This window comes from Pelodiscus sinensis, chromosome 12, assembly GCF_052426305.1.
Source record: "Pelodiscus sinensis isolate ZL-2025 chromosome 12, ASM5242630v1, whole genome shotgun sequence".
Classification (NCBI taxonomy): domain Eukaryota; kingdom Metazoa; phylum Chordata; order Testudines; family Trionychidae; genus Pelodiscus; species Pelodiscus sinensis.
In genome coordinates this window covers 1,680,088-1,703,363 of record NC_143063.1, presented here as the reverse complement: position 1 = coordinate 1,703,363, position 23,276 = coordinate 1,680,088, and the positions used below count along the sequence as shown (strand labels likewise).

The 23,276-nt window shown below is 50.9% G+C and overlaps 1 protein-coding gene across 6 annotated transcripts; it reads left to right on the top strand.

Annotated features, from left to right (window-relative positions):
- The first annotated feature begins 1,562 nt into the window (after positions 1-1,562).
- RFWD3 (ring finger and WD repeat domain 3) lies at positions 1,563-22,948 on the top strand. 6 transcript variants are annotated; one of them, XM_075940676.2, is made up of 13 exons: positions 1,563-1,715; positions 3,473-3,854; positions 5,096-5,316; positions 7,043-7,140; positions 7,220-7,417; positions 9,991-10,082; positions 10,815-10,929; positions 14,226-14,454; positions 15,597-15,747; positions 17,373-17,549; positions 18,805-19,019; positions 19,480-19,697; positions 21,401-22,948. In XM_075940676.2, the coding sequence occupies exons 2-13, from the start codon at positions 3,475-3,477 to the stop codon at positions 21,542-21,544; spliced, it is 2,238 nt and encodes a 745-aa protein (XP_075796791.2). In that variant the 5' UTR covers positions 1,563-1,715; positions 3,473-3,474; the 3' UTR covers positions 21,545-22,948. The 6 variants fall into 6 exon arrangements, with proteins under 6 accessions (XP_075796791.2, XP_089637512.1, XP_089637510.1 ...); XM_089781384.1 differs by lacking the exon at positions 1,563-1,715 and adding an exon at positions 1,745-2,202 and having other exon boundaries at positions 7,094-7,140; XM_075940678.2 differs by lacking the exon at positions 1,563-1,715 and adding an exon at positions 1,747-2,122.
- The last annotated feature ends 328 nt before the right edge of the window (positions 22,949-23,276 follow it).

Here is a 23,276-nt window from a genome sequence, read left to right as displayed (position 1 = left end):
GCCGTTGATCCCGGGCGCCGCTCACGGGTCGCTGCCTCAAGCGCCGGGCCGTTGATCCCCGGGCCGTTGATCCCGGGCGCCGCTCACGGGTCGCTTCCTCGAGCGCCGGGCCGTTGATCCCCAGGCCGTTGATCCCGGGCGCCGCTCACGGGTCGCTGCCTCGAGCGCCGGGCCGTTGATCCTGGGCCGTTGATCCCGGGCGCCGCTCACGGGTCGCTTCCTCGAGCGCCGGGCCGTTGATCCCGGGCGCCGCTCACGGGTCGCTGCCTCGAGCGCTGGGCCGTTGATCCCGGGCGCCGCTCACGGGTCGCTGCCTCGAGCGCCGGGCCGTTGATCCCGGGCGCCGCTCACGGGTCGCTTCCTCGAGCGCCGGGCCGTTGATCCTGGGCCGTTGATCCCGGGCGCCGCTCACGGGTCGCTTCCTCGAGTGCCGGGCCGTTGATCCCCAGGCCGTTGATCCCGGGCGCCGCTCACGGGTCGCTGCCTCGAGCGCCGGGCCGTTGATCCCCAGGCCGTTGATCCCGGGCGCCGCTCACGGGTCTCTGCCTCGAGCGCCGGGCCGTTGATCCCGGGCCGTTGATCCCGGGCGCCGCTCACGGGTCGCTGCCTCGAGCGCCGGGCCGTTGATCCCGGGCGCCGCTCACGGGTCGCTGCCTCGAGCGCCGGGCCGTTGATCCCCAGGCCGTTGATCCCGGGCGCCGCTCACGGGTCGCTGCCTCGAGCGCCGGGCCGTTGATCCCGGGCCGTTGATCCCGGGCGCCGCTCACGGGTCGCTGCCTCGAGCGCCGGGCCGTTGATCCCGGGTCGCTGCCTCGAGCGCCGGGCCGTTGATCCCGGGCCGTCGATCGGGGGCGCTGCCGCTGCCGGCCCTGTTGGGGGATGCGCCTGGCAGCCCGGGGGAGGGGGTGAGGAGACCTGTTTCTGGGCCTGGTGGGGGAGGGGCCGAGGCAGCGGGGAGCCCGACTCGGGCAGGGGGGAGGGGCCGCAGGGATGCTGAAGGCAGAACCAGCCGCGGGGAAGGGGGGCGGGTTGCCCCGAGCCAGCCTTGGCCGCAAAGCATGCCGGTAGCGGCCACCGGCGCGCTGCATGCCGGGAGCCTCGCTTGCAGAGCGTGGGGGGAGAGGCTGGACGGCGCGCTGCATGCTGGGAGTCACACCCTCCCGCCCAAGGCCGGCCCGTTGCATGCCGGGAAGTACCCTGACCAGGCATGGGGGCGGCGCGCTGCATGCCGGGAAGGGCTGTCTCGGGGCGGTGTAACGCCGTGTGCTGGGGGGCGGGGCCGGGTTGGGCCCCTCCTCTTCCCCCCGCCCGCCTTTTCTGCCGTTCGAAATGGCTGCGCTCCCCGCCCAGGCCGTGCCTTCCTCCAGTCAACGTGGGCTTCCGGAAGCAGAGTCCCGCCTCTTTTGCACCTGATCGACAGGCCGCTCCTCTAGTCACGATGGGGCACAGGCGAGGTTTTCCCGCCCACTCCAGCAGACTGACAGACTTTCAGCCAATGAAAAGGGAGAGCTTACGCCTCCCGTCGCTGGCTAAAGTGGCAGCCAACGTATCCAATGAGAAGCGGGGACGCTCCTCCGCACCACCCAATAGGGGCGCGGCCCTCGCCTCCGCCGGGAGGCAGCTGGCCAATGGGGCCTCGGGGGCGGGCTGGCAGGCGCCGGCGGGGAGCTTGAGCTGAGCGGGGAGCCATAGCGCTTCTCAGGGGGCGGCTGGCGGTGAGTGGGGCCCCGCCCCGCCCAGTAGCGCCCGCGGGCCCGTCGCCGGGCGGGGAGGGGCCAGAGCGCCCCCGGGGAGGCCTGCGGGGGCGGGGCCAGAGCGCCTCTCCTCGCGCCCTGCCCCCCCCCGGCGCCATGTCCCCTGCTGAGGGGCGCGTAGGGGGGCCCGGCCGGTGGCGGTTAACCGGGCGCGCGAGTTCGGTTGGAGCCGCAGCCTCTGCGCCGCGCGGGGGGGGGTATGAGCCCCCAGCGCCCCCCCGCCCTGCTGCTGGCTGCCCCTTGCCCCCCAGCTCTGCCCCTGGTCCTGCGGGGCGGGCCGACCAGCCCCGCCGGGCTTGCGTGGCTCTGAGACCAGAGCAGCCAGTCCGGCCTTGCGGCCCTGCGGTTCGGGGCTTGTCCACACGCGGGTTTGTTCCTTTGCAGGGACAGGGTAGGGAGAGCAGGGCGGAATTGCGTCGCCCAGACCTTAGTTACTCCCCAGTGGAAGGTGGGCTTGTCGAGACTAGTTTTGCTATTGTATCCCGCCAGGAAGTTGGGGAATAGTTGAAGTGCCAAAGTAACTTTGTTGAAGAATGTCCATGCTAGCTGGTCGCACCGATGGACAGATCACAAACAATCCATGTGTGGTGCTTCATTATCCCTTTCTAAAGATGGCTCTGAAAGCATGGTCAGTGGAACATCTAGGTAGAGTCCTGCATGATACAAAATTTGTATCCATAGAGCCATATCTGCAAAAATGAACCGTGGCTCTCTGCATTCACATCTGTGGATGCAGATCCCTATGGATATAAAGCGCATATCCACAAATTTGCAAGGGGTATTGATGCAAAATTTGTATTTATACCCATATCTGCAAAAAAACCCTGTGGATATCCACAGATTTGCAGGGCTCTAAATCTAAGGAATTTTCTCTGTATTCTGTGTGCCTGTTCTCACATGGAGTCACTTATCACAGAAACTTATAATAGCTAGTGACTTTTGAAGCAACATGGAGTTAGCTCTGCCATGCCTTCTGTGTTTACATTGTACACTTCACATCAGTCCTGTAGGTTTAACTTTAAGGTTAGATTCATTTCTAGGTCAGTGGTCTAATCTAGTCATGTTTTGCAGGGTATAGCAAAAGCCAGGGAATTTGTATTTTAACACACTAACTCTATTGATCAAGCTAGTAACTTCCTCTTACTAAGAGGACTTCAAAATATTTACAACACTCAGTGTTTCAAAGTCCTCCTAAGTCAGTGTTTGGATAACATTAAAGAAAATAACAATCATCATAAAGGGCATACCTGATTTAACAAGTTTTATATTTTTCCCTCTTAAGGGGTCTTATTTAAAATATTCTTTGAATTTCACTCTGAATTCCTTTATTCTAAAATTGAATCAGCACTATTATATAGATGAAGTCATATTATACAGAAGAGAATTCCATCCTATTCCTCTACAGAGGAAATTGGAATGTGCCCTTGAGGTTAGAAAGCGTAAGCTGTGGTGGGTCTGAGACTCCCAGTGTTGAGGAGGTGAAAATGCTTCTGCTGACTGATACGTAAATCCCAGGACAGTTAAACTGGAATTCTCAGATCAGTTTAGCTGCCAGAGAAAGGTCTAAGCCCTGGATCTCAGTCTTTTAAGGATCTTGCCATCGTCAGTGTCTTGATTCTGGCATGAGTCAAGTGTGTCTGTGCCTTACTTGAAAGGTGGACTCCAAGTGTTCGTACTAATGTTACATGTTTGTTTTCTCCATTCCATGCCTCTCTCAGCAATGGCACAGGAAGAAATGGAAGTGGATCTTCAGCCAGCAGTTGCTTATCCTGTAGAGTCTCAGGAGACGTTTCCTTCAGACCCCTCTGATCGTGCTCTGCTGTCCCACTCTCCAGTGCCCAGGGAAGGGGCAGAAGGCTTTGTGGTTCCTCCTGCTGACGAAGAAGTTATTGTGATCTCCGGTGCTGATGAAACAGCTCCTGTTGCTGGGTCTGACCCCCAGTTGCATGCTGCCCCTAGCCTAGATGGGCTGCAAAGGCTGCATAGGGTGTTGGAGCTGTTTCAACGACAGGCTGCACAAGAGATCACCCGACAGCCACCAACAAGGAGAACTCGCTGGCGACAAAGAGGTGGTGGGTCCCAGAGGACCATCAGTGCCAGGTAAAACTAAAATGGAGTCAAGTCTGAGTGCTTTCCTCCAACCTCATGATTTCACTTTAAAATTGTCAGGCATCCGGTGCAGCGCTGCACTCTAGAAAGCTGAGTCCAGGCCACCTGCATGAGGTAGGCCAAGTTCTGTGCATCTTGAGCTTTCAGTAATCCTAGCAGGTAGTAACATGATTCTGCTCATCTGCCCTTTAGACCCTTCTGGGAATCATGCTTTTTGGCAGGACACTTGTTGCTAAGATACTGTGGTGATAAGCATTACAGAAATGTTTAGAGACCTAGCTTCATGTGTGTAAACTGCAGTTTTCCTCAGTATTTGGTGTCCCCTCAGCAAACAGGAAGGCTTGTGAGCAAAAAAACTCTGTGAGGGTGAGGCCCTGTTAGCTCTCTCCCCACCCCACCCCCCGCGCATCCAGCAGCTGCACAGGCCTGATTAAATAACATTTTCCAAATATTTTTGGGCTAGATTGGGGATGTTCTCGGGCTGCAGATGGAGCCAGAGCGGGGCGTTTGAGACCCCTAGATTAAATCTTAATTCTATTTTGAGTGCCACCTGAACCTTTGGAGAGGGGGGCGGCCATCAACAGAGACTTTCATGTTGAACTCTTTACATATTGTCTTTGCCGCTCCATGCTATATAGTGTGGGTTAGATCCTGGCTCTGTTCAAGTCAATGGAGCTTTGGCCATTGATTTCAGTGGGGCCAGGATCTCACCCCAAGACACTAAACACAGCCATACAGTTTGCCCTTAATTCACCTGCAGATGAAATTCACTTCTGCGTATGCCTCATTGTGCCATTAAGCAGTCTTGCAAATTTTGACTTGAATTTTTTTTTGATTGGCAAGTAAAATAGCATAAGCATTTTTCTATCTGATCATTATTGTAAATTCATTTGCAAGATTGTGACATGACAAAAATATCTACCAAAGATGATTAAAGAAAAAGCAGGGTTTTTTGTGAGAGGCATTTTCTAGACCTATGTAGTAAAGCACTGTCACAGCTGGATGTTGCATATGCTTCTTAGAATTGTTAATTCTACTAACTGCATTACTTGGGGATTGGTCCTCCTCTGAGTGAGGCATTTTTTGATCTTTTTGGATGTATCTGTTAGGCCTGTAAACCGAGGCTAGGGTTTGTGGGAAACAAACAAGGATTTAATTTTCTACTAACTATTTATAGTCCCAGCAATAATGAATCTGACAAAACACTGTCACTTTTACTCCTTGCTTTTCAGACCCAGGGTACAACTGGATAGTTACTTCAGGGTCAGCAGGACCCAAGGGCCAACAGCGGCAGCAGTTCCACCACTGGAGACTTTGCATCTTCCAGTTGGCAATAGTGGTCACAGCTCCGATGAGACCTTGGAGTTGAGCAGCTCCGATAGTAGCAGCTCCACTGAGGAGGAAGATGCAGTGGTAGCCCAGGAAGAGGTGCCAAGAGCTGACAGTTTGGAAGGTTTGTGCTGGTTTCACATCACTGGGAGCTCTGAAATGCCAGAAATTCCTCTCCTTGCATTTGCAGCCTCAGAGAGGACACTGCTTTATAGAGAATCTTTTCAAGCTTTATAGCAGAGCTGGTCAAAGGTCTACGATTGGTATGCTCATAGCTGATAAGGATGGTTTGCTGCCGTAATGCAGCGGGGGAATAGTAACATAATCCTTCCTGAGCAAGACTTTATTTAGCTGTTTACATATCCACTGATGCCTCCTGGAAATCTTCAATATAACTAATTTAGAGTTTCGTCTGGTTTTGCCTTTCTGTAGTTCACTTTCCTCACCCAAACTTTATTATGAAGGATAGCCTCCAAACCAGAAGGCCTCACTTATTGTAAATCAGTATAAACCAGCTAAGCCAACATACGGTGGAGGATATGGCCTGGGATTTTTTTTATTGCTGAGGATTTCATGTTCTTCAAATGGTGGTTCCTTGCTTCATGTAACTTCCCTTTATGCTTAGCTGTGTTGGGAATAGCTACTCACTTAGCTAGAGGATCACTCAGTGTTTCTCAGCCTTTTCAAGTTGATGTTTCTTATTCAAAGTAAAAAATGTTCATGAACCCCTAATGTTTGTTATAAAAGTAAGAGAAAACTCAGTGATACAGTGCTCAGTCAATATATTTTGTGTGTGTGTTTCAAGAGATTGACAGAAAATAGTTGATCCTGATTCAAGCCTTTGGGAGGACAAGATTAGAATTCAAAGTGGCCATGACAAATTAGAGAAGTAGTTTGAAATCAGCAAAATTAAATTCAAGAAAAACAATACAAAGTATTATACTTCGAAATAAAAATAAAACCCACAACTACAAAATAGGGAATAACTGACTATGTGGAAATACTGCCGAAAAGGATTTGGGGCCTATCGTGGATCACAAATTGAACAAGTCAGAGTGTTGTAATTGTGGAAAGGTTAACATTCTGGAGAGTAGGGAAGATGCAGGAATGAAATGGTTCTACTCTACACAAGTCTGATGAGGCCTCACCTGGAGTACAGTTTCCAGTTCTAGGTGCCACGCTTTAGGAAATATGTGGGTAAATTGAAGAGAGTCCAGAAGAGAGCAAGAAAAATGATGACAAGTTTAGAAAACCTGGTCAGGGTTTAAGTAGGTTTAAAAATTGGGGCATGTTCAGACTTGAGAAAAGACTGCTGGGGAGACCTGACCTGTCCTTAGATAAGTTAACTGCATTGCTCTCCGTGTCCACTGAAAGTAGGACAACAAGTAATGGGCTTCATCTGTAGCAAGGGAAATGTAGGTTAGGTATTAAGAGAAACTTTCCAACTCTAAAGGTAGTTCAGTTTTGGAATAGGCTTCCGTTATTGGTTATGGAATCCCCATGATTGGAGGTTTAAGAACAGGCTGGACAAACACCTTTCAGGGATGGTCTAGGCTAGGATTATTTGGTCCTGCTTCAGTACAGAGGGCTGGATTTTTATGAAAATGTTACAAAATCACGTTGCTGATTATGCTAATGAGGTTTTTTACTTCAGTACATGATATCATTTATATTTCTAGTATGTTGAGTAAAGCCTTTGCTTGCAATCCACACTAGTTACTGCATCAGAGCTTGTTCTGACATCCTAGAATACGAAAGCTACAAAAGACAATTCAGTCCAGAATCTAAGGAAGAAAACCCTGGTACCTGTTCAAATCAATTACTTTCTTTTTCTCCTGTCTGCTCTGAAGTTTCTGATCAGGTCCAACCAGAGGCCCCTCAACTTTTGCCTTCCTCTGCAGAGCATGAAGGTCATGCCACTGAAGAAACTGAAGTCCAGCCCCAACAGGTAAAGTGAACCAGCAGTCCTGGGGCAGAGAGCAAAGATGACACATACTGCATTTGCCTGAGCGTTGCTGTTGTTTCAGAAAACTCCAGTAAAGAACCTTGATACGACAGTTCCCACTGCGCTGTTGGATGAGGAAGAAGGGGACACCTGTGCCATCTGCTTTGAGCAGTGGACTAATGCTGGGGAGCACCGGCTGTCAGCACTGCGCTGTGGACACCTATTTGGATACACTTGCATCGTAAGGTGGCTCAAGGGACAGGCAGGGAAATGCCCTCAGGTAAGGTGCACTGTCAAGCAGCATGTGACCATTGGGAAGGGGGCTGTTACTCAGAAGGGAATTATGTCAGGTTTTTAAATAATTCCACCATTTAAACCTGTGAAAAGTAACGAAGTCCCCACTGCTTCGAAGTGCTTTTCACCAGGATCAGCTGTTCATCTTGCTTCAGCCTCTCCCATGAAGAATGAAGCATAGCACTGCTGTAATATTTTAAATGCAGGCATAGCCCATGGGTATGTTTGTGCTGCAGTAAAACATCGGTAGCAGGCTCTACCAGCTGCCTTGGGCTGGCGGGGCTCAGGCGACGGGGCTCTCTAGCTGTGGTGTAAATACTGGGGTGGGGCTGCAGTCTGAGCTCAGGGATGCACGATCCTGGAGCCCAGGCTGCAGCCCAAGTACAAACATCTACACGGCATTTGATCAGGCCCTTAGCCGAGTGGTCTCCAACTGTTTTAAGCACAAGATGGCTTTGTGAATTTCAGTCCAGGATCTACCTCAGACATGAACACCCCTACCCCACCCCTTCTCCGAGGACCCACCCTCCTCGCTCTGTGAAGATGGGGTGCAGGGGCAGGGGGCAGAGTGACATCAGCACCCCCCCCCCGGCCTCTGTCTTCCCGACTGCGTAGCAAGCAGGAGGCTCCCGGGGGCAGCTCTGAGGCTCTGGGCAGGAGCAGGAGCAGCAGCGCAGTGCGGGAGGGGCAGATGAAGTGCTGGCACCTGATAGCCGGCCAGCCAAACCAGTCGGGATCCCCTGTCAGGCTCCAAGATCTGCCAGTAGATCCCGATCTCCTGCTTGGTGACCACTGCCGTAGCCTGAGTAGCTGGTGTGGGCCAGCGGCATGTTTGTAATTGCCCATTACACATATCCCGAGTGACGTTATGTGGCACTGAAAGACAGGCTGGTTCGTTCAGTTCTTCCTTTCCCGTTCTCCCAATGTTCTGTGGTTTTTACAGACTGTACATTTTGTTTGCAGAGGGTTAATGGTGCCTTGTGTTCAATTTACAACGCAAGGAGCCAGCTATCACTTCCTAGCCTTCTTACCTGAGGGCCCCAGAGTCCAAGAGCTCTCAAATGAAAAAGCCATCATATAATTTTGCCCTCTTTGTTTGCTTTTGAGTGGAATTCCTGCTGAGAGTCTGGTGTAGTAGACTGCAGCTGAACAAAAGGATCCTATGGCCAAACTGGAAAGGCCTAAAAATCTGATATGTCTCGCTGCTCATCCTTGTCAAATCTGTGTAACTTTTTCCCTGAACAAAATCCTCGGGCAGCATTCCTTAGAATTGGACTTCAGTTCTTAAACTTCTGTGATGTCTCATTCTTTCTCTCAGTACTTCTCTTTCCAAGGGAGGAGGGGAGATGCTTCAGGAAACACATTAGTTGATACCCTGAGGGATCAGATTTTTGGTGACTATTCTATTCCACCAAACTTTCTAGTAGAGCATTATGGATGTCTGTGTAATGATTTGTAAGGCTCCCTAAGGCTGCTTAGTGAGTGTCTTCTAGCGACACAGCCTTTCTGGGATGGGCTTGTTGCTCTTGAAAGGAGGTAGTCTAGCCCGAAGGGTTTTTCTCTCCATTCCCACTTTAACTGATTTTCACATCGTTGCTGGGCACGTGGCTCTGTAGAAAAGGTGGTTTGAGTACATGATGGTTTTGTGTTCTAAATCCTGCCGGTAACAGCTGGGAGGTGCTAGGGAAGCAATTGTAGGCATTGACTACCTACACATAGTCTTTTGCCAGACATGAAAATAATGACCATGATGTCTGTCTTTGTACTACTGCACAGTAGATACACCTGCAATAAAAGGCAGGAAGTAATGTGGGATTCCCCAAAGGCTGTTTGATATCGTCTGTCTACTTTCTTTTATCTGATGCCTACGAAGCATTTTTTGAAAGCTAACCCTTGCAGGTCCTCTCCCGATCAGGGTGGTATTAATAAAATGAAACTGAAGCTCAGCGAGCTTAAGGCCTGGTCTATACTACAGCAGAAGGTTGAATGAAGATATACAACTCCAGCTATGTTAATTACAGATACATCTTAAATCGAGTTTCTGCTCTGTTCACACAGTGGGAGGCCGATGGGAACAAGTGCTCCCGTCAGCTTCCCTTACTCTTCATGAGGAGCAGAAGTCCTGGTGCTGATGGGAGCCCCCTCTCAATTTAGTGGGTCTTCACTAGACCCGCTAAATCAAATCCCAGAAGATCAACCATGGCAGCATTATCTTTCGAACACCAGCTAGTGCGTACATGATAGAGTTGTGAGCAGACTCAAGAAGTACCTGATTCTTGCTGGTGGGAACTGTGTGTTTGCATGAGCATTTGAGTTGCTCACAGGATTTATGTGGCTGTCTTGGGTGGTTGGTGCTCTTGAAACACAAGACCAGGGCAGCAGAGGGATGTTTTCTGGAAGATGGATGCTGTACTAGGAAATCGGATCCAAACTTTCAAAATAGCATGGATAGCAACATTTGAAGGGGAATTTCAGAATAGTTACCATTTGGGTTTAACTTTTAATTTGGGTTTGAATTGAATGTTACTTTCCTTTGATAAAATGATCTTCTTCTTGTAGTGTAATAAGAAGGCCAAGCGCTCTGATGTTGTGGTCCTGTATGCCCGCACTTTGAAGGCACTGGACACCAGTGAACAGGAGCGCATGAAAAGGTATGGAATATACTCCTCAGAGGTGCCACCTCTGTCCCACATGTGCATGCCTAAGAAAGAAAACAGATTTCATGCAGCCTGACCAATCCCAACTAAGTCATCCCAGCCAGGGCTTTGTCAAGCTGAGACTTAAACACCTCTAGGGATGGAGATTCCACTCCCTCCCTAGGGAACCCATCCCAGTGCCTGACCAGCCTCCTAAGGAAATAGATGTCCTAATATCAAACTGACACCTCCCTCACTGCAACTGGAAACCATTGCTCCTCCTCCTGTTACCACTGAGAACAGCATCTCTCTGTCCTTTTAGGTAGTTAAAGGCTGCTCTCAAATCCCCCCTCGCTCTTTCTGGCTGTTGAACTGTTACATAGGACATGTAAATAATCTTTTTTCCTCCGTGTTCACATTTTTATTTGGAGATTGATGGAATGGGGATAAAAGCAGCAGAATGGTCCTCGTGAGCCTCTAGCTAAAAGGTTACTGCTACATGTAACTCAGTATAATTGAGGATCATTTCTATTCACCTCCAATGAATTATTAGGAGGGAGGTGCAGATGAGAACTGTTTATGCAAAAACACCTTGCCCACCTGCTAATGGCCGTGAAACAGGATTTACTGAAAACCTTGAGCACGTCTGTCTATTTTCACCTCCACTGGTGATAGAACTGTAGCCCAGAGGAACATCCTAACTTAGCTCCAGTCAATGTTATTTTACTTTTGTTCCCCTGGCTTCAGCTCTTTAGAAAAGGAGCAGATGTTGCGGAGACGGGCCGAGTTGGAATCGGCACAGAGTCGTCTCCAGCTGCAGGTCTTGACAGATGAATGCAGTAAACTTCGCAAGCAAGTGCAGGTAAGTTCAGCTGCTACCCATTGACAATGGGCTCTCCAGCTCATCTTGTGATGTGCCTTCCCTCTCCTGACAAACAGCAGCTAGCAGTATTGGATGTAGCTGTTGAGGGCTCACAAAGTGAATCCTGAGCATCCGGGCTGGCCTGGATACCACAGAGGCGCATGCAGCACACACCACTAGTATCTTGTGCTTCTGAGATGCTTGATGGCCACTTCATTGAGCTCCAAGTTTTCTGGCTGCTGCTATTACAGCTTTATTAGTGCTGAGTTATCCACCTGCCACTGAGCATCTAAGTATTGATAAATAGAGCTCTCATGATAGTGCCATCATGGTGAGCCTATTAATAGGAACCCATTGGCTTCAGAGTATAGGAAAGCTTGGATATGTGGCCAGGGTATGTCCCTATCTAACATCCTTTTCTCCCCCCCCCCTTTTTTAATGTTTAGTCTGTGAGAGCTTGTTACCTGCTCTTCCAAGAAGACAGAAACAAGATAAAATACTTTGCACGCACGCACACACACACACCCCTCCCACTTCCATCACTGTTCATAAGTCATTCATGTTATTGCAAGTGAAATTCCCAATTATAATCAAGTGATTAATTCTGAAGCCACGTGCTATTACTCCATATAACCACCAGAGTGAATGCCTATGTTGAGCATTTTGTGTTTCTGACACAGCTTTCTAGTGTGTATTCGGTAAATTGGGCTCTAACAGACCAGGTTTCTTTTGGACTCTGTCCTGTAGGTTTTTCCATCTTTGCTGCAGCCAGGTCAGGAGTCAGCACTAGGTCTTCTGGCCTCCTCTCAGTGTGACCGGTTTATTGCTAGCAGACTGCTTGCAGGGGGAAGTGCTGTCTAGAGACCACACCTGTAGATTTTCAGAGCACACTGTTGGCTGCAGAGATGCCTGGTGATCAGTTCCTTTCCAGATCAGACTGGAGAACTGTAACATTCTGAGATCTTATCACTTGCAGCAGCAGCTGCTGCGGCTGGAAAGGCTTCACTGGTTTCCTGTAGAGCAGGGCCAGGCTATATGCAGCCCACTGAGCCAGCCCGCAGGCGCAGCAGGAGCCTCAGTCAGGCTCCCTCCCTGCCTCACCTCTGCATGTCATGCAGAGCAGCCAGCTGTGGGCCCCTGTTTGTGAACAGCTGCGAGCCCAGAGGAGGGGGGGGGGATGCTTCACATGCTACCCCCCTCCCCAATCTTGCAGCTCCCATTGGCTGGTTTCCATACCCTGCATCCCCTTCTGTACTCCAGCCCTCTGCCCCCAGTCACAGTCCCCTCCTTCACCCAAACTCCCTGCCAGATCTCACACTCTCCACTGCCTTGCTGCAAGCAAGAAGGTGGCCCCTGATCACTTATCAAATTCTTGGAGTGCTCCCTTATAAAAAAAAATTATTGCCCACCCCAGGTGTAGAGCACGGGAAGGCTGATTGGGACTTTCAGCTGTTGTGCTACCTGGTACATTTCACCAGTGCTGAATCCTTGTTACATGGCTTAGCAGAGTTTCTTTTTTATTTTCCCCAAGGCCACTGCTGACAGGCGGTGGACTTTGGGAAGCCAGGGGCAGAGCAGCTGGGGTGCTGCTGAGTTGGTCCCGCAGTGCTGCCCTCTCCCAGGCTGCACAGTTCCCCACCGACCCCTCCCCCCCCACCCCAGGGTACTCCGGCATATCTGATAATCCGGCACCCCCTGGGACCTAAAGGTACCGGATTATCGGAAGTTTACTGTATCTCAGTGGTCTCCAACCTTTTTACACCCAAGATCACTTTTTAAATCTCAGAACAGGCGAAGATCTACCGCCCCGCCCTCTCTATTCTCCTCCTGTCCATCACTTGCTATCCCTAACTCTTACTTACACACTCTGATAAACAGTTTATTTTTAAATTATGCAATATATAAAATTAAAATCACGTGTTTATAGTTATGAAATAAATAATCTGTTTTTTATTCATGCTATTTAAATCTAAAATAAAGCATTTATAATTATACATCTTGTGCGCCTCCCCCGGGCCTGACTCACCCCTCCTGTGCGGTGCAGGGAGCCGATGCTCCCTCACACAGTAAACTCGGCAGAGCAGCTAGCGCACTTCTTGAATCGCCGGAAGTGGTGCTAAGCTGCGGGACTTCTGTCCATCCCCGGGAAGCTGGCACTACCTCAATTTTCACTTTAGGTAGTGGGGCTTCTTGGGGGTGGGAGGGAAATGGGGGCGGTGTGGACAGGATGCCTCACGATCGACGGGTCGAGGCCTCCAATCGCGATCGACCTGTTGGTGACCACGGCTGTATATAAATTAAATATTCTTAATTCAGTAAGTTCTCAAGTAGGGTTTTGCTTAGTTTGCTTATCTGTATGTTTTTGGCTTGAGATAATTTATAAATTAGTTTGATCTAGAAACTCCTATTTTCTTGTAATGTTTTTTTTAGAACTGCTACTGTTGATTTTTTTAGAACTGCTACGGTTTGAGCAAAATTAGTTGGTACAATTGTACCAGCTAGTTTATGCATACATTACAGAGGTTAAATCTGTAATCTCATTTCTGTGGTGCTTAATTGTTTTGCAGACAGTGTACTGTGTTTGGAGTGCGTCTTTAAGTAATCCACACTGTGGCAGGCAGGCCCGATCTCTCTGTCTGCTTTAGGTATCTGTGAATGTCTGTGATTACACAGCATCTAGCATCATGGGGTTAGTGGTTGTGGTCAGGACCTTGGGTTAAGTTGTAACCACTGGGGCAGACTGCTTCTCAGAGTTGCCGTGGTCTCCCACCTCGTGTGGATGGCCTTTGTGGGAAGGGAAACTATCCAGTGAACATCTGTTATAATGACACTGTCTGCAGCTTGCCCTTTCAGTACTGTGCAAGTGCCTGTTCCTTTGCTAGAGCACAGGTCGCTCTGGAGGGTACTGCACTGAATGTTGTAGAGCATAGTTCTGGGCTTGGGAGAAAGAACAAGTCTTGGCGCCTTACAAAACTGAATTGTTCCTGGAATCTCTGCTGGCTAGAGTTAGAAAGACCCAAGCATAGTACAGAGGAGAGGAACTGACCTGCCTTCGTGGTGGTGAATTCCTGAGACACATCTCGCATTTAAACCAAGGATTTTCATTCCTTGTGGCAGAGGTGGGGGGCTGCTGCAAGGTGGGCTCATTATGCTAATGAGAGAGCTCTGTCCCGTTGGCATAGAGCATTTCCCCCAGACGTACTGCAGCAGCATGGCGACAGCGCTTCCCTTGTAGAGTGGCCCTGCTACGCAGCAGCTGCAGTGGAGTAGTAAAGCGCCCGTGTCTCTCTTTTCAGGAGCTGAAAGCACTCATGGCCCAGCACAGCGCTAGCACCTCTCAGCAGCCTGGCCGCTCTCGCTCCTGTTTCCCAGGCTGCCTTTCCTCCAGTCAGAGCCAGCACAGATACCACTTGGAGAAGGCCTTCCTGGTGTCTCAGTCTGGGAGCTGCCGGGTTATGGCTTACTGCGACTCCCTGAGCTGTCTTGTGGTGTCACAACCCTCTCCGCAGGCCACACTTATTCCTGGTAAGTCATCAACTAACTACAGGCTCTTTGGGTTTTATAGACAAATCAATGTATTCTTATTTGCAGGCTTGCAAAAGTTAAACACGTTCTCTGCTCTTTCTTCCTCAGTCCACCCAGACATCCACTTTGTGGATCGGAGTGACCCCTCACTAATACGACTGGTCTCCGTTCTACCGTATCCCCATTCAGCTTTTTCCCAGCAGTGTGACTTACCTCCCCATAGGCTCTTCAGTACTTGATCTTTACAGCTCTGTCCTTTGTTCGGAAACCCCACCTTTGTGCAGTGTAGAAAGATCTGTGGTGCTTCTCAGAGGGAAGATTCCCTTGCAAGAGCTGGAGACATGCACCCACGGGAGTTGGGGAGAAGCTTTAAATGCAAGCTCTCATCCAGGAGCCCTCTGATCCAGAAGTGTGGATTGCCCAGTAATTGGGAACAGATGTTCAGATATTGGTTTGAATGCGTTTGTAACTAACCATATATACCTACAGAAGCAGTATTACCCCATGGATGGAGAGGGCTTGGGAAATCCTTTGTATTGGATTCATAGCTCTGCTGCTGACTTGCTATGTGACCTTGGTCAAGCTGTTTGTCTTCTGTGTGCAATTTCCTGTCTGTAAAATAGGTACACTGTCATACCGGCTCTCATTGCCGGGAACTGAGACACTTCTGTGGCTAGTGAATTGAGATCTTAGACTTCTTTCTGAACAGCTCCTCGGTTCACCTTAGTCATCTGAGCATCTGTATGGTGACAGCTCTCTGGCTCAGTAGTATGTGGCTGGAGCTCTGTAGAGTGACGTTTCTAGGGTTCAGGTGAGTAGTTTACCTGTGCCTGTCCTCTGAAAGTGCATTGTTATCTGTACAGAGCTCCAGCCCCACCCAGCGCTAGGGTTTGTTTAACTTGGCCCCGAGAGATCACAATGTTACTGTGAAATTCTCATGCCCTGTGTCACACTGACCAGAAGGCCTGGGGGAGCAGAATAAGGGGTTCTGTAGTGACTGAGCGTCAGATCAGGTACCCGTCCTTCCTGTGCTCATGCCTCACACATCCAGTGTGGGGCTGTGGCTCTGCAGTGCAGCGCGGGGCAGTCGGCCCCCCAATAACAGGATCTGCACGATCAGCTTTGTCCTTTCTCCATGACAGGCTGTGGCGTTAAGATGATGAGTGCTGCCAACCTGAAGAGCACTCAGTACGTTCCCATCCACAGTAAGCAGATCCGGGGCCTGGCCTTCAGTAATCGGACAGACGGCCTGCTGCTGTCTGCTGCTTTGGACCACACGCTCAAACTTACCAGGTGTGTGCTGCTGAATGGGGCTGTCCAGTCCTGCTGCCCTTCACGTGCTCCAGGGTTTGGCTTCTAGCTCACCTCTGTCCAGATCAGTATCTGTTACTGGCTGACCTTATACCCTGGGATCCAGTGCTACTCAAGTGACCCTCCCCTTTCTGGTTTGGGCATGCCCTCGAGCTTGAGGTAGTTATCTCTTCCAGTGTTCTGTGCTCCTTGCGTCAGTGCATATGTCCTTAAGAAAGCAGCGTTGTTCTGCAGAAATATTAATGTAATTCTAATTTTCCCGTTCCTATTGTCTGGGTGGTGGAATGTGTCTCCTCCTTTTGAGGTAACACACATTACTGCTTCCTGCCTGTCTAAAGCCAGTGTGTAAGTTCTGAGAGCAAGGTTAGTATTCTGCCTCGTTGGAGATCGTTGAATGCAAATAGTTGCCATTCATCACAGAAGTATAGCAGTGCTTATTCCCAAGCCTTCCTCTTTACCCTGCGGAGATGCCCACCAACTAGTCTCCAGCAACGCTTATATCCAGCCTTTCCTTTCTCCTTTCCATGACTGCCTGCTTCAGCCAGTCTCCACTTCCCTGCATTGATTCCTGAGCCTGTGCTTGACTGGGTCAGCCTCCCTTTCTAATCCCGTGTTCCCATCTGCATGCCCTAATAGGGATTCTCTATGTTGTACTTTGCCCCTTTTGTTACATCTCCTGTTCTGGTGGGAGGGAGAAAACCTAACACATTGTTCTTCTGGTAAGTCATTGCGGTCTGGTTCCCCACTGTTGGAACTTTTCTCCCTTGTGGTCCCCTCCGCAGAATATGCGTTGCAGGTGTCTTGGGTGAACGACTGCACGTTCCTTTTGCTGATACCATCTTTATCTTTCACCCGTACTAGATCTCAGTTTGCCACATGTTTGATACATCCCTCCAAGCAAAATCCACTTTATTTTCCAGTTTCTTCAGTGATGCCAATTCAGCTGCTGTTTCAGCATCTCCACCTTCTCCCAAATACCAAGATAATTTTACACCGCATACACTCCCCACTGGCCTTTTGACATGCAGATCTGTGTGTGTGTTTGTATTGTATCAATAAAATATGTGGGGATACTGTTTTGTTTATCCTATTAACACTTGCTTAAATCCGCTTCCTTGAGGTAAGCGCTATTTCTCAGAACTGGAGCCCTCAGATAAACATGCAGAGGAGAATAACTAAGCAGAGGGAGAAACCCTAATGAGAGGCTCCTAGTTTCAGGGAGATCACAGTATTTGGAGACCTTCTCCGAACTAGTTCCGGTCAAGTGATGTAACCCTGTTCTCCCGACACAGCAGCTAGGACCTCAGTCTGAAATCAGTCCTTGCAGCCACTGTAAAGTGACTTGTTCCCTGGGATCAGACCAAGAGGCCAGAGAGAAGGAAATATTTTACTTGTTTCAGCGTCTGTCTGCTTTGGAATGCTGCCAGCTTGTTGGTTTTCACAGCTTCACGGTGCTATACTAGCCATGTTCTTCAGATCCATTTCTTTGGTGTGGGAAATGAAATCTGTAGGACACCCTACTGCTCAGTCCCCCAGGAGGGCTTTGTTCTGGAGTCGCTGGCTGGGTGTGTTACACGCATTGTCAGTGTATTCCTTTCCCTCTGCAGCTTGACAACAAACACTGTGGTCCAGACCTACAATGCTGGCCGCCCTGTCTGGAGCTGCTGCTGGTGCCTGGATGATACCAACTACGTCTATGCGGGGCTAGTGAATGGCTCTATCCTGGTGTACGATCTAAGGGACACGAGCGCTCATGTCCAGGAGCTAGCCCCTCAGAAGTCCAGGTACGGCTTTGTGCTTGCTGTCCGGAAAGTACACAGGAAGTAAAATGTAGCATCTATCAGGTGAGCGTGATCGCCTGCGCACGCTAACGGCAAGCTGTACAAATCCTGCTCGTGGTGCAGCCAGGGCTGATTCAGAACTAGTCGCAGGGCTGGAACAGACAGACTGCCCCTCTGCAGTTGAGCACCTGAGAATGAATCCCTAGTACTGGTGTCTGGTCACGATTCTGGGTGCCGTGTGTAGTTTGGCAGCACAGCCTATTTTAGTGTGCAATGTCAGGAGTGTGTGGAGAAAGGTAGCTTGAGCATGAGCATGCGGGAGGGGCACAGGGTTACAGTTATGAATTGCATTCTGCGTACCTGTTTTCTTCTTTCATAGGTAGCGGGGCAAGCTGTGTGATAGCTGGTTCCTAGACATGCTAAAAGACCTGTTGGAAGTATTGTACTATTGTGCAGAAGGGTTCCCAAGGAGAGCCTGTGCCCAGCACTTAGCAATAATGCCAAGCTACCAGTGGTTCTCTTCAGAGCTCCTTAGCCCTGATGTCCCCGACTGGCATGGTGGAGCAGCTCTTGTACAGTGTTTGCAAATGCCTCCTTGGGCATTGGCCTCTTCTCTTTCCCATTAACTTATGCTCGCCTCTTAGAGGATTAGTAAACTGTGACCCCCCACTTGGGTTGTCATGGGGCCACTGTTTGGTTTGGTTTGGTTTGCTAGAAGAAAGCTGGGGCTTAAGACCCTGAAGCACCAAGATCATTACCTCTCTGGCTTGGATTTCTCTCTTGCTGGTTTGGACATGGGGAAGCAGGGCTCTGACCAGAGTTAGCACGAGGTGATGCAGACAGGTTGAGTAGTATTGTGTACGTAATTTCCGGAGGCTTAAGCCCTGGGGATTAGCGCTGTGACCAACACCAGGTGTCCTGCTCTCTGAGGAGCCGACTGAGGAGCTGTCTCCGCCCTTAGCAGTTCTATTCTCTGAAAACTCTCGGGAGGCAGGAGAGATTCCAGAGGACCAGAAAAGGGCAGAGCAGTGGCCATTTATAAAAAGGGGAATAAGGGCAGCTTGGAGCTTTACAAAGCAGCCAGTGGATGTCAGCTCCTGGAAAGGTAATGGACCAAACCACGAAGTAGCCAAAGGAGCTAGGGACATAGAACCTAAATGAAGCTCCTCTACAGCAGGTGCCTAACTGGCCAGGAAGGGGCTTGGAAATACTAAAGCTGAATGCTGGCATGACAAGTTCTTGCAAATTCTCCTTTCAGGTGTCCGATGGTGTCGCTCTCCTACCTGCCCCGGATGGCCTCTGCTGCACTGCCGTATGGTGGAGTAGTGGCTGGGACCTTAGAAGGAGGCTGTTTTTGGGAACAGAAGGCCAGTAACTCCTACCAGCCTCACCATCTGCCTCTGGAGCCTGGTGGCTGCATTGATATTCAGACTGAAATCAGCACTCGGCACTGCCTTGCAACCTACAGGCCTAGTAAGTAGTTGTGGGCACGCAGAGCGCCCTCTGTGCAGCGCTGTTAGCCGTCTGCTGTCATTCTGCTCTGCCACATTCCCCCGCCCCCCCGGGGAGGTGGCAGCATTGGAGAGGTGCCCTTCCGCCTAGGGGAGCCGAGAGCATAGCAGAAATGGTGCTTCTGTTTTCCAGCAGTGAAGGCCTGGATAGCACAGTAGTACTAGGCCTCCCCTGGGCCGCGGGATCTGCTCTGTGTGTGTCTGCATGTGTACAGAACGTGTCCCACAGTGCCTCTTGCCGGGGGGGTCTCTGCCCCCTGTGGTGACCTGGAGTGTGTGTGTGTGTGGAGGGGGGGGGGTTAGGAGTCTTGTCTCCTTCCAGCTTCATTCTTGCCCTTTCCTGGAGAGGCTACTGGCCAGTGGGAAAACTTGGCAGGTTCTCAGCAGATCCTCAGCAGAGCTTATTTATTTACACCCCACAGATAAGAGCAACAATTGCCTGCATTGTGTGGTGATGGAACTGTCCTGTAGCCAGCTGACGGATGCATCTGTCGACGTGGTCTGCTCCTGCCACCCAGTCCAGACATTCAGTGCTGGGCCCACCTGCAAACTGCTGACCAAAAATGCCATCTTCCAGAGTCCCGAGGAGGATGGCAGCGTCTTGGTGTGCGCTGGCGACGAGGCCTCGAACTCTGCCATGGTATCTCCTTTTTGCTTTCACTTGCCCTAGGGCAGTGTTTTATTGCCGGGCTTTGTCTCTGCCCCAGCCCTACTCCTGGGTGCTGGAATGTGCTTTGTGGGTAGCAGGTGAGTGGGCAGGAAGGCATGTGTGCACATTAACTTGCCGTGCGCACTAACTTTCCCCACTTGGCGTGCGGGACCGGCGCGCTCCCTGGCTATTTGGCGATGCTGCTTTTGGCCGTAAACTAGCAGTGCACAAAAGTAGATGCTGTGCACTTACGTTAATTTAAATACAGGCAGGTTGCCTGGTAGCAGACATGTCCCTGCTTCCTACTGGAGGTTTGTGGGTAGGCAGAATGTACTTAGCTATGTTAGACTCTGGGAAGGGTCAAGGAATTAACACCTTCCTCCACAGAAAACAGCTCCCTGTACAAATGGCGCCAGTGCCACTTACAGTAACAGTGCGCAAGCTCAGTACGGACTCCCAGGGAAGAGTTTGAGCCTGCCGAGACACATCATGAGGTCTTGCGGTGCGGTCTCCTCACAAAGGGCCAGCCTGCCCACCTTCTGGTGTCCCTGAGCTCGCACAGGCTAAGAACTCGGCAGTGAGTGGCTACGTTTCAGACTCCAGCCTCTGTCTGGGGCCTGGGGCCCCGAGGGCAAAATGACTTGCAGGATCAGGGTAGTGTGGCCACCAGACTATGGTCTGAGCCCCCCTTACATCTTGCTAATGCTGCCTGGCCCGCACATCCCACCTGAGGCCACAGGAGAAGGCTGCTGGCAAAGCTTGCAGGTTTAGTCGGCCCAGACCGCGGCCGTAAGTTTCTCCTCTGTCCAGCCACCTGCAGCCGGGAGAGGGCACGTGGCTTCGTGCGCGTGTCTCCCCAGAGTACAGGGGGGAGGACTGAAGAGGAGTGCGTGGAGGACAGTGCTTGCCTTCTCCTTCTCTCTGATGTTCCTTAGCCAGCGCCTCCAGTGCGATCCAGGGATGCGCTGCCGCCAGGGACTCATAAACTCCCCGCTGCAGTTCTTCCTTGTGCCCGTGGCTCAGAGCAGCCTCCTTGGTGCAGCCAGGCTTCCACTGCCCTGACTTGAATCCAGTTCATGCCCCCTTCTGCAGTGGTAGCCTGGCAGTTACCCTGGCAGCAGCCTAGGATGCCAGGGACTAGTGTTGACCCACATGCAGCCCCACCTTCCCTCACATGGGTCATTTAATTTACTTCCCAGCCTGCTTTCTGGTTGATCCCTAAGCCGGAGATAATGCAACTTGCTGGGAGCAGTGTGTAATCTCTCCCACTGGCCTGCCCTTCCTCAAGCCACCCCGTTCTTGCCTTGCAGATGACTTGTCTGATTCCTTAGGTCGTTGTAATGTTGTCAGCACGGCAGGGAAGGAATGGCAGGGTCCTTTCTCCTCTGGGATGTCAGCTGGCAGTGCTGGGCCTGTTGTGCCTGCAGCAGTCATTTTAACAGTGGAGTATGGAGTAGCCTTGCGCTTCCTGCCCCGCCACCGGGATACCACTGGCTCTGTTAGAACTGGTCTGGGAGGCAGGACTTTGCATGGCCCAGCTCTCATGATCCCTTCCAGAGAGGGCTAACGGCAAGCTCTGTGGCCACCAGGGAAGGTGTTTGCGGGCTGGGCTAAGCTGAGGAGGGGGAGCAGCAGCTCTGGAAAGACGCACGGCTTGCAGGGGGCCGTGGTGACTGACCCTTTGTACCTCACAGGTATGGGATGCTGGAAGTGGCTCCTTACTGCAGAAGCTACAAGCTGACCTCCCTGTGCTGGACATCTGCCCCTTCACGGTGAACCGCAGCCACTTCCTGGCCACTCTCACGGAGAAGATGGTGAAGCTCTACAAGTGGGAGTGAGAGGCTCTGTAAAGCCTTCCCGGGAGGAGCATCCCAAACGTGCTGCTAGCGATCAGCTGTGCGGCATGCTCCCTGCTGCCCACCGTGAGCACCCCGCCCAGGAGTGGCCTTCCTGCACGTGCTGCGCCCAGGGGACCGCAGCTGCCATGCGGGTGCATTCAGGCACACAAGGACATGTGGTGCTGCTGCACAAGGTGTTTCTTCCCCCCCATCCTCATTTTTAATCTGTCCTTATTCCTTCGCGTGTTTCTCTGTTTCCAGCTGAACTGGCAGCCTGCCTCGATGCAGTGCACCTCTTGGCCTGTCTCTGGCCTCTCAGGGTTATCGCTGACCCCTCCCAGTGCTAGCGCAGGGCTGGGACTTGCAGACGCCTCCAGAGAGCTACCCGAGGAAAGGAGCCTCTGAGACTCTCCTGTACTTAGCAGTCCTCCTGCCCTTGCTGCAACGAAAGCAGCTTGAAGTCAATGGCCATTTCCCCAGGGATGGTGTGAAAGTGTCCTGTACAAGACATAGCTGTTTGTATGCTTTTGTTGAGGCTTCTGGGCAAAGCAAGCTGGGTGGAGCTTTTCTATCAATCACGTAAACCCATCCCTGTGCCATTAGTCTTTGCCATGAAGAAGATAGTTGTGGGAACGGAGTGAAAACACTTCTCTTCTGCATTTTCATATGTGTATACTACCAACCTGGCCGCGCCTCTAGGCTCATCCAAGTGCAGCGAGGCATCGTAGACCTGTCTCTTATCTGGAGAAAGATGGCAAGGGGGGAGGAGACTTCTGTGCCTTTTGAGGGTAGTTGCAATCATGTTAACCTGCCTAATGCTCATGTGGCTGAATATCGTTTGAATCAAATAGCAAGGCAGAGAAAATGTACCAAATTTAACAGCAGCGATCAGGGAGTGCCCGAGGGTCACCGAATGGTCCCAGGTAGCCTCGTCTGTGGCACAATTTTGCACATCCTAGATGTGGCTCTGAACCAGAATTCCCCGTGAAGCATTGGCAGGGCCGAGGGTGAGCCCAGTGCCAGGTATGCAGACTGATTCTCACCCCGGGTGTGTTCCTGTGGGCAAGGACACTTCATTTTGGGAAGAGGGAGATTTGTATTTGCCAAGGGCAAACTCTCAAGAATGTTACACAAGTTGTAAGACCATTTCCCCGCATAGGGCGCCTGTTCCCATGCGCTGCTCCTTGCCTGGCATCTTCCGTGTTACCACATCCAGTGTGACTCTATTTAAATCCACAAAACAACTTTTCTAAACCTTGCCGGGATATGAATTTCCTTTGTGTATCCACTTTAGAAGTAGGATTATGTAAAATATACACAGCTCCATGTGATTCTCTTTCAGTGTGAGATTTTGTCCCTCTATTTTTAAGTGATGTGAAGAATAAAGCATTTATCGTTCTGGAACCTTGCTTCTGCTGATGCAGCTGTTCTGAGCCTGAGAAATGTGCGCTGCAGAGATGTGCTTCCCTCTAGATGAATAGAAACCAGGCTCCGTGTACTCTGACAAGCACCCTTACATTTGATAGCACTTCCTGATTGGATTTGGGACTTTCAGGTACATTTACTAATGGAGGCTTCTAGTGAATGCGACGTGAAAACGGACTCCACTGCCTGGCTTCCATATTAAATGAAATGTGTCTGACGCTGACCTCCATCTTCCCATTTCACTTCAGAGTTTCATATTGACAAGGCAGAACAGCACTGTAAAAACGGCTGGGGGGTTGTACAGTGC

Coding starts and splice junctions, on each gene's coding strand:
- RFWD3 (XM_075940677.2), top strand. CDS start 1,851: ATGTCCCCTGCTGAGGGGCGCGTAGGGGGGCCCGGCCGGTGGCGGTTA. Junction 2,203..3,472: donor TAGTTACTCCCCAGTGGAAG/GTGGGCTTGTCG, acceptor TGCCTCTCTCAG/CAATGGCACAGGAAGAAATG. Junction 19,020..19,479: donor CCTTGCAACCTACAGGCCTA/GTAAGTAGTTGT, acceptor TACACCCCACAG/ATAAGAGCAACAATTGCCTG.